Source organism: Quercus lobata, chromosome 2 (assembly GCF_001633185.2).
Source record: "Quercus lobata isolate SW786 chromosome 2, ValleyOak3.0 Primary Assembly, whole genome shotgun sequence".
Classification (NCBI taxonomy): domain Eukaryota; kingdom Viridiplantae; phylum Streptophyta; class Magnoliopsida; order Fagales; family Fagaceae; genus Quercus; species Quercus lobata.
This window is the reverse complement of record NC_044905.1, coordinates 64,283,266-64,294,281: the sequence shown is the minus strand read 5'-3', so window position 1 is coordinate 64,294,281 and position 11,016 is coordinate 64,283,266. Positions and strand designations below refer to the sequence as shown.

General features: G+C 34.9%; 1 protein-coding gene across 1 annotated transcript; it reads left to right on the top strand.

Moving 5' to 3' along the window:
* Window positions 1-10,431: 10,431 nt before the first annotated feature.
* On the top strand, window positions 10,432-11,016 carry LOC115968305. The gene has a single exon (XM_031087664.1). The coding sequence runs from the start codon at window positions 10,432-10,434 to the stop codon at window positions 11,014-11,016; it is 585 nt and encodes a 194-aa protein (XP_030943524.1).

The window sequence follows — 11,016 nt, the reverse complement described above, 5'->3', positions numbered from 1 at the left end:
TATAAAAATAACAATGTCATTCCTAATAATACTAATTTCTAATTTGTAATAGTTATTTGGAGAAACTGCATAAAAGGTCTAGAATTTATATCAAGTTTTAGATTAGGTCTCAGGTTTTTAATATTGTCAATTAAAACCCTAAACTTAAGAAATCATTTCAATTTGGAGCTTTTGCCTATCTTCATTATTCATCATCATTATTTTGGGCAGTAATGAAGCATATAGATAGTGTGAAAGTGTTGATAAAATATTGTGTTTCACTTAAGACTTGTTCAAAAATCAATTCGGCAGCTATTAAACCTCAAAGACAGAGAGAAAAAAAAAAAAAATCATTCAGAGAGATAAATTTTTGCTTAGAATGAAAAAAAATTTAAAAAGAATATTCTATACCAAAAATCAAAGTTGTTTACCAAGTGGATTCATCAATGGTTTGTCCAAAATAATGAAAATGGATTGAGACTTCAAATTAAACGGTTTCATATAAGCATGATATCTAATATAAAATACACTTTTGTATTTCTATATATACCATGTTAAATTTTTAATTCAGCTTGGGAAACTTTACCCACCATGCATTGATAGTATTATTTTTCTTTAAACTTAACTTCAATGTAAAAAATTAGAGCTAGAAGTCACTTTCTCCAATGAAACATTAAAGAGAAGAACTCGAGGACCCGCATGATTCTAAAACTTATAGTTAGTCCAAGGAAGCACATTCATCCCACTTCCACCTTCATACAAATAAAATTTTCTCTCTCTCTTTCTAAATGATTGAGCCCAATTGCCGTTTCTGTTGACAAGCTTAATGAGTCCTGTAATTAATTTTCTTGATCAATGGGGATGCTTAGTTCTAATCAAAATCTTGGACTGTTGTGTTAGTCAGCTACTTCCAAGATCCACACGAAAATATATTCTATAGAGAAATGCTTTTTCAGTCCAATCACCCTTGATCATAAAAAGAAAACTTTACCTATATTTGTGACCTTATAAAAATGCCTCAAATAGCAAAATTACGAGAACACGAGTGTCTTGGTTGAAACTAAAGGCCTTTCTTCCAAAAGCAACAACTTTAGCTATGTCTTAAATGATGGCATTGAGAATCAAGTTGACCCTTGTGCCAAAACACAGAAATGAAACCAAAAAAATGAAAAAAGAATCTTGTTTGATTCCCTAAGCAGTTTATTTTTCACTTTTGTATTTGCTTTTTAACCAAAAGGAACATAGAACCAAACTCAGAACTCGATCACTTTGCTATGAAAGCGGTCTGCCATGAACAAACTTTAATTAAAATTTTCCATGTACAGCAAATGTACGGGATATGGGAAGCGCGTATTTACATATTTATATACTTCAAAAATGAAAAAGTTGAAAAAAAATCTTCCTGTAATGACTAATGGGACAAAATGATTTAGCTTCACATGGTATTGCTTTGAGTTTTGCTAATCCAAGGAACTTTTAAAGGCACTTGTTTCAGTTTATGTACAGCAGCTAATTCCTTGGGACTCAAACCCTATAAGAATGTCCTCCAATTTTTTTGCCATTGAACTTTGCTATTTGAGTATTTTCCTTCAACCAGTGGACCAGTGGATCTACTCGACCTATATGCTTCGGTTAAACTTAAATGAACATCTTTGAGCTCAGACAAAGATTATTAAGAGGAAAATTAAAGAGAAGAAGTCAAAATATGTTTGGGGCTCGCATTAATAATCACTAATCCACTAAATTTTTATGCAAGGAGTGTGTGAACCTTTAGCTTGGGTATTCCTTATATCTTGGATGTTAAATGAATCAAGTTGCTTTTGAATAATTTGAGTTTAATTCGTAAATAAAGTTATTTGTATTAGTTTGTTTAACAAAATAGTCAAGCTAAACTCCAAGTTTAAACTTGACTATTACATGAGTCAAGTTCAATCATCATAATATGTGTTTGTGAACAAACTACTTGATTTAATATAATATATGTTATAACGTGTTTATGTACATACATGTATAACAAAATTATTTATGTAAACTTTATATTAGATGGTGTAAGTTTGTAAAAAAGCTCATATAATATCAAATTATTATTTTTAATTTATTGATAATATAAATAATCAATTTCATTGTAAAAATTATATATAAATTTTAACAATATAAAGTTGCTAAATATAATTTGTATATATAAGTTAATTAACAAAAATCATTATATCTAATTAACTTAAACAATAATTTTAACCATAATTTATTTCGTATCATTCTCTTTGCTGACATAGTGAAAATCGATGCAACTCCTTAAATGTAGCCCTAGTGGTGAACCATGTAATTTTTGTTTTTTGGTAAATAAAAAATGAGTAGAGGGTGGCAACTAGTGTGGCTTCATTACCTAAGTATGATTTTAGTAGCACCTTAACTACTCCCAGGCAAGACCCCATACTCTTGATCTGTGTGAAAACTCACTTATTTTTTAGGTCAACCGTTTGTGATAGAAATGGGATATAAGGAGCACTAATACACATGTAGTTTTTTGAAGCTCGAACCTAAGTTTTGAGACTTGTTAGCCCGATATCTTACCAACTAGACCACCCGAATGTTGGTGAACTATGTAAATTTTTTGTATCATGTTATTGTTATTTGTGTGTTCTTATATATTTTTGCTTCTCACGGATTTTGGGAGTTAAAGCAAATTCCTTTCAAGAATTACATTAGAAACTACTTTTATATATATATATATATATATATATAGAAACATTAGAAATTACTTAATAATTATAATAAGGTAAAATTTCTTTAAAGGAAAAAAAACACTTATAATTTGCCACTTGTAAGTTGTAACAAATCAAACAAACTCTTTAATTTTGTCATTTTGAACTCTTAACTTTTTAGGCAATGACAATCTAAGCACCTTATCCATTATTCACATGTGATGAAAACTACTTTGGTACTCGTCTCTTTATTGATATTGTCCTATACCTTTATTGTGGTTTACACATTTCTTCCACTCACAGAGTTTTTCTATTGTCCTATACGGCTATACCTTTATTGTGGTTTAAACTTTTTTCCACTCTCAGATTTTTTTCTCTCTAATGTGTGGACAAGAAGACTAATCCATAGCAAAACTGTGGTTTGCGTGTAATAGGCACCAGTCAAAATTTTGCACCAAATAAGTTAAGCGGGATTTGAATAATAGAAATAAGACACCACAAAATATGTCACTGCTTCCGAATCATCACTTCAACTCTCAAAAGTGCTAATATTACTCAAATTTATATATAAACGTGTAAATAAAAAAATAAAGTAAAATAAGTGCTCATGGCATGACAATAATATATATTTTTTGATGAACACATTACAATAATATGTTGTGCTGGGCAGTGGGCGCGCACATGCTACGGTGTTACGGCTACCTAAAGTAACGCCGTAACAAAAAAAAAATAATAAGAAGAAGAAAAGCTATAGCTAGCAATTGTAAGCATGTTAATGATTTTTTAGGCCTACATGGTAGCCCGCAATCTGATTTATAAATTATTGCACCATAAAGGTGGTGTTTTACGGGTGTCTTTTATGAATATGACATAAGATGTATATAGTTTTAACTTTTTTTAATTATAATATGGTTGTTGTAATAGAACTAGACAGAAAACAAATTATGAATAATCGTCCTTTCTTTGAAATATGGATAAGGAATGTTGAATGTCCTTGTACAGTGCTGCGTTGATTGAAAACAAAGCAAAATTAAAATATAAGTGAAGCTAGGCATGCCCAAATTTTCTATCTTCTGTGCCCTGATCAAGAATAATGTAATGGAAATAAACAAATGGTGTAATGTCATCCACTTTGTTGTTAAGACTCATGAACCTTTTTTTTTTTATACTCTTGGCTTTATGTTCGATACTAAAATGGCTAAAATACCCGTCTTTTAATTGAGAAGGAGAAGTAAAAAAATGATTCAATAGTTAAGAGGGGAATTGAAATAGATCGACATTTTCGCATCATTCCATTCAAGGAAACCACAAGATGCCTTGATGCAAAAAAAGCAATAGGCAAGGCAAGCAGGAATTGAAATGACATCAAAGGATAAATTGTTTAGAACCACAAGAATGGAAATTCAACTATTCAAGAACACTAGAACTTTGGATAGAAAGCCTAGAATTTGTATTCTCGTCAAAACTGAGTCAATTGTACAGTTTAGGACTATTTATACATGTTGTGATCAAGTACCAACCACCCTAGCCTTTAACTAACTCAACACATAGCTCTAGGCCTAGATAGACCAACCTAGCTCTCACAACCTACTAACCCATTTAGCTAACTTGAACAAACTTCTAAAAACAGCCCTGGCTATTAATTGAGATCCTGTAACAAAAGTCCTAGCTACATTCTCTAGTTGTTATTAAAAGAAATAACTATTTCTGATAGTATTACAATTTACAATCATATGCTACTACATGATTAAACCAATAGTTGATGCTGATTAACACTCCAAGTTGTGACTGCATCAAGTTGACTGCTACAGTTTGGTCCAAAAAAAATATATTGACTGCTACAGTGCTACTGCTACCGCTGCATTAATCATTTAATCTGTTGTTGTTGCTGCCTCAAGGCTAAAAGCAAGGTTACTTGACTATGTTATTTTGCGAAATTCATGGGATTTTTCATTACTAAAAACACTTTTTCCCAAAAACCCATGATATATTGCTTTGCAATGCTTTCTAAAGAGACCCTTGAAAAATTGTTTTCCAAACCGCATGGATTTTCTCCTTCCAAAGAATGTCTTCTCCAAACCATGGGGTTGCTCTTTGAAAATTGATTTTCAAAAATCATGGGGGTTTCCCCTTTAGAAAATGTTTTCTCATGAATTGAGATTTGTTACTCTTGAAAGTAAATTTCTAAAACATAAGGAATTTCACTTTTCCTTGGAAAAAATGTTTTTCTAGTATTTCTCAAATTCTATAGAATTTTCCAAAAGAGTTAAATTTCTCTTTAAAAAATCATTTTTCCCAAAAAATCATGAGAAATTGCATCTTTTTTAATATACCTTCTCCAAAATTTCATGAGATTTTGAAACCCACTTTAAAATATATTTTATTTCAAAATATAAAGAAAAAAAAATCCCTTTTAAAGAAGATAATTTTCCTTTACAGGAATTAAAAAAGTAATATATTTTATTAAAAAAAAAAATTCATTTTCAAAAAATTCTTTAAAAGATATGATTTTTTTAATATAAAAAATGATTTCAAAGTGAGATTTGTCCATGGTTCAAATCAATAGGCTTATGGAAACCAACAGTTTTGATGTGTTAGAGTTGATTATCTGGTTAAAGTGCCAATCAACACTTTGACCTAGAGTCTTGATTTGATTCATTTTCGATTTGTTCCACAACTTACGTTTTTCTAGATCAATTTTTTACTTCAATATGACTTTGGAACATAAATTTTAGCTTTCTTGAGATCAGATAACATTAATGGATATTTTGAGAATTTTTTATTTTAATTAAAAATCTTATTTCTAAAATGTTTAATTAAAGTTAAAAAAATAATCTAATTATCCATTGCCATTAAATAATCTCATGCTTATTAGTGCATCCTTGTCACATGTGTTTGCTCTAAATCACAAGAACATGTATTGACTGTTAAATCTTGATTCCACAATAACTTTTAATTTGGTGGTCCAAGTTAAGCATGAGAAATGTCGTTTTGATCTTTGGAACTTTTAGATTTGTTTTCAATTAAGTACTAAATAATTCAAAGGTTAAAATTACTATTTTACTCTTACATTCTTAAATGATAATTTTGTCCTTGGTGAAGTTAAAGTAAGGTTGCCAAATGAAATGTCTATAATGATGTCAATGACAACTTTTATACCAAGTCCTTATTGGATTTAATCTTTTTGGATTAGTCTATCGTCCTCAGGCTTATCTTATATGCTAAATATTCTCATTTTTGATAATAAGATATCATATTGTTTTGGCCTGGCCATTAAAGAGAAAACGACTTTTGAATTTAGAATGAAAGGGAAAGAAGGATTAACAGTCAATGTGAACTGTGGAAGAACATGAGCGGCTGATTGCCAGGGTTCAGCGGCTCTTTTGACTTTGGTAAACCTAACTTCTGAGGGAATTTGAAATTGTGAGACAACACCAACTCTCTCTCTCTCAACTTTTAGCTGTATATGAGACCCATAACAATTTTGAACTGTCATCTCCAGTTGTTTAATAAGTAATTTATGTCTCTTTCTCCAAGGCAAAAAAATCTAGTCCACATGCAAATCGTTTAGTATTTTATTTCAAATGCAATAGAAATATCATCATTCATCATCAGTTCATGCAATTTTTTATTCAATTGGTCAATTGAATGAACTAACAAAAAATATATATGTCTACATCCAGAGTGTGGTATGACAAACATTTAGAGAGTAATAAAAAATAAAAATAAAAAAACAAAAGTTTCATTACTGACTATGTCAACCACATTTGCATCTCCAAACAACTGTTGTAGTTGACATGTTCTTTTCAAGTTCACCTCCATTTTCATATGGGGGTAGTGTTTAAATAGGGATTACCCACCATATTCATATTGTCATGCAGTGCTTCCATTTATTGATTTATTTTGGGAAATTTCTATTCAGCCAAAAAACAAAAGCACCTTTCGTGCGCTGCATCAACACCCTCATTTGATTATTTTAATTCCATTTACGTAGCAATCTTTACCTAAAGTACTTTCCATTTAGGTAATGGTTTTTTTTGGGAGAAAATTTAGGTGATGGTTTTGATATCCATTAGATGACCGCCTCCTCCTCTTCTTCTTCTTCTTCTTAAAGATATGATAGAATTTAGACACATAGCGTCCTCTCTATTATGATTGTTACCTAACATTAAATCACACCAATTGATTTTTTAGTGTAGGCAGAATTTGAACCTCAAATCTGTTATGCAAAGATAAAATACTTTTCTTATTAAAAAAAAAAAAAAAAAAAACTTTACTGAATAAGCTAATTATAACCCATAATTTCAATTTGTCATCAATATTGTAAATGCGCCAAGAGGAAACTGATCTTTTAACTTCAACCTAACATACATAGAAAATAAATGAGACTACTTAGTCTACTTTGAAGTTTGGTATATTCTTGTTTGCTTTTCAAATTAAAAAAAAAAAAAAAAAAGAAAAAAAAAAAAAAAAAAGAGGGAAACGAAATGCATGACACATTATAAATATTGGATTAATGGAAGTTTGTAAGACTTCTATAAATTATTAAGAAAAAAAATTATGTTCTCTAATTTTATTATTATTTTTATAATATAGGCATATACCGTTTCTTTATTCTCTGATAGACCTAAATTCCAGTTGTTGCGATTCCATAACTTTCTTTTTTTTTTTGAGAAACGATTCCATAACTTTCTAAGGGTTTAGTTAGCCCGCGTAGAATTAAATGCAATCATAGGAAAAAGGTCTATTAAAAAAAAAAAAAAAAAAGTGCTAATGTGGCAAGTTGTTAATGATATATAAAAATGAAATCAATGGTGGACTTAAATAAAAGTCCATTCTTAAAATAAAATTAAATAACAACAACAACAACAACAACAACAACAATAATAATAATAATAATAAAAGTCAGTATAAACTTGCCAATTCAACTATTATAAATAATGTTGTTAATTTTTTATGCACGTAGTATTACTCTTGCACAATGAAGTCTCATTTTCTCCATCTTGCTAAGCAACTTTTGTATCCTTTTTAGAGTTTTTTTTTTTTTTTTTTTTTAAAAAAACTTCATTATTTGTTCTTCGACTGTTCCAATTATTGAATAGGGTTTGTCAAGTTTTTGGGATATGATAAATTTAATCACATATTTCTAATACTCCTCCTCATATTAATCATTTAAGGGTCGCATAGAATGAAGTTTTATTATCTGATACCATTCACCGTCTAGTCCAACATCTTCAAGATGTCCACAACTTTTTCTTTTTCTTTTCTTTTTGTCTTTAATTAACAGGAAAAAAATATATATATTGTCAACACTATATACATTTTGGTCCTAAAAAAAAATTCACCACCACTGTGTATGTCACATATGTGACACAATTTGGAAACCCTGAGGCTTTAAATGTTTGATTTGGTCACTTTTTAAGACAAAATAAACACAAATCATCAAGGTTTGCAGTTTTTCAATAATTATACTTGTAGGGGCAAAGGCCCAAGATCACACAATGGGCCTTGGGCCTGTATGAGAAGATTGACCACGTCCGAGGAGAAGATGTGGGTGCCAAAAGGGCTCTCGGCCCAACTCTTGTGGGCCTGAAGATGTTTAGAAGGCAGTCCGAGGAGAAATGTCTCCTCGGACGTAACAAATATGGCTCAAATATGAACTCTACATGCTTGAAGGACCCACTCCAACGGGCATTAGTAACAAGGACGAGTCCCACAAGCCCGTAGGAAGGAAGGAAGCGTAGGGTGTCCAAGGAGAGGCTGCATCTGCCACATTAAATGCATTGCAGCTACTTTTCTGGCCGCATTAATGTAGAAAGGACCTGTGAACAGTGCTGTCTTGACTATCACAATTCACAGAAAGATGGGAGGGATGTCCGATGGGACAGACACTCAAGTGAGGGTCCAGATGATCAACAAGTGTAAGGCCCTAATGACTTCGAGAAGACTATATAAGAAAGGGAAGTCCCCATGAAGAGGAGGACGGAGAAAAAAGGAAACTAGAACAGAAGAACAGTGCAAGAACCATAGTCTTTGAACAAGGACCCGTGTTCATTCCACGCGTCTCCTCGGACTAAGAATCTATGGACGTGAAGGGGATTTTCTTACTTTCAATCGTTTTATGGCCCAACTTTAGCTAGAATACACTTCGTTTAGGCCTAGTTCTATAGCCTACTCTTTATAAATTCATTGTCTCGGGGCTCTTTGGACCAGAACCCCATACCTGTTAGGCCTGGGCTCTAAATTGTGACCCTACAATTGGCACCGTTTGTGGGAAGAACTTGTGCCTCAGCAAGTGAGACCGTTAGAAATGGAAGGATCAAGTCTGCGCTAAACGGGACCCGCAGACTCCCAACGGCAAGACAAGTTTCTAAACCTCGAATGGGAAAGAGATCAAAACAAGCGACGAGAGGGTAGCGTGAATACCTCCCACACGAGCAGAAGTCGCTCGAAAGGGAAAGGTCATGCATCCCAAAAGCGAGACGATACTAGGGCTCTACAGCAAGAAATCGACGACCTGAAGAGGAAGTTGCACCGAGCGCAGCGAAGACGTCCTTCCCCCAGTCCAGACACCAGCGATGAAGAGGACAATGGGTACAGGTGAAGGTCGAGAACCCCACCAAGTGAAACCTTCTCTTATGAGGAAGAGCAACCTCACAAATGCGACCATAAAAGTCCGTCTTACAAGGGCCTAGCAAACAACGCCATGAGTAAGGCCCTGGACCGCATCTCTCAATCACCCTTCACGCGCAGGATAGAGGGGGCTAAACTTCCTCGGCGGTTCCACCAACCCACTTTCGCTATATATAACGGTCGGACGGACCCCGTAGAGCACATGAGCCAGTTTAACCAGAGGATGGCCATCCATTCCAGAGACGAGGCGTTGATGTGCAAGGTGTTCTCGTCCAGTTTGGGACCCATAGCGATGAGATGGTTTGACAACCTCAAGCCAAACTCCATAAATTCTTTTAAGCAGCTAACCTAAGCTTTCGGTTCTCGCTTCATAACGAGCAGCAGGGTTTCTCGGCCCTTAGATTCCCTTCTGTCCTTGTCCATGCGAGAAGGAGAAACCCTGAAGGCCTACTCGGATAGGTATTGGGAGATGTATAACGAGATAGAGGGAAATTACGATGACGTCACCATTAGCACCTTCAAGAGAGACCTACCGACAGAGCATGGTTTAAGGAAGTCCTTGACTGGGAAACCGGTCACCAACGTGCGCCAACTCATGGACAGAATCGACAAGTACAAAAGGGTCGAAGAGGACCAATAGACGGGAAAGGGCAAAGCGAAGGTTGTCCCTCAGGAAATGAAGGACTTCAGGTCGGACCAATTTGGCAACAATAACCGACCGAGAAGGGATTACTCGGAACGGTCTGGATCCACCGGGGCACAGGCAGTCTACGCTATGTTCCAAGAACCATTACATAAGATCTTAGAAAAAGTCAAGAATGAACTGTTCTTTCAATGGCCAAGTAGGATGGCAGGCAACCCCGCGAAACGTAACCAGAGCCTATATTGTGAATAGCACCAGGAACCGGGGCACACCACTGATGACTGCAGAAACTTGAAAAACCACTTGGACCGGCTAGTCTGAGAGGGAAAGCTGAGACATCTCTTGCATCATCCCGTTGGACGACAAAAGTAGACGAGCGTCGAGGCAAGGCAAAGCACCTTAAGACCGCCTATTGGCACGATAAATGTCATTCTTGCCGCTCCAGGAAGAACCGGCTCCCATCCTTTCAGAGTGATGTCAGTGGCCCGACTCCCCGTTGAAGTTGACGACCGTGAGTCTAAGAGGGCTAAAGGGATGGCCTCGCCCATACTCAGATTCTCGGATGAGGATAAAGTTGGAACCATCCAGCCCCACGACGATGCTCTAGTTATCACACTCAGGATTAGGGGATATAACGTGAAGAGGGTGCTAGTTGATCAGGGCAGTGCCGTAGAGGTAATGTACCCCGACTTGTACAAGGGGCTGAAACTGAGACCAGAAGACCTGACAGCATACGACTCCCCTTTAGTAAGTTTCGAAGGGAAAATTGTTATTTCGAAAGGCCCGATTAGGTTGCCTATACAAACAGGCTCAGACATAGTGGAAGTGGACTTTATAATGGTGGACACATATTCGCCCTACACCGCCATTGTAGCCAGACTGTGGCTTCATGCCCTAGGAGCTGTATCCTCAATCTTACACCAAAGGGTGAAGTACCCGTCGGAGGGTCAGGTCAAAGAAGTGATAGGGGACCAAGCCATGGCCCGGCAATGCATGGTGTCCGCCATCTCGCGACGACCGAGTATCGAGCCCTCTACTTCTACCGAGAATGGCTTATAG

What these genes read in the sequence shown, in the direction of transcription:
- LOC115968305 (XM_031087664.1), top strand. Translation starts at nt 10,432, where the DNA reads ATGTCAGTGGCCCGACTCCCCGTTGAAGTTGACGACCGTGAGTCTAAG.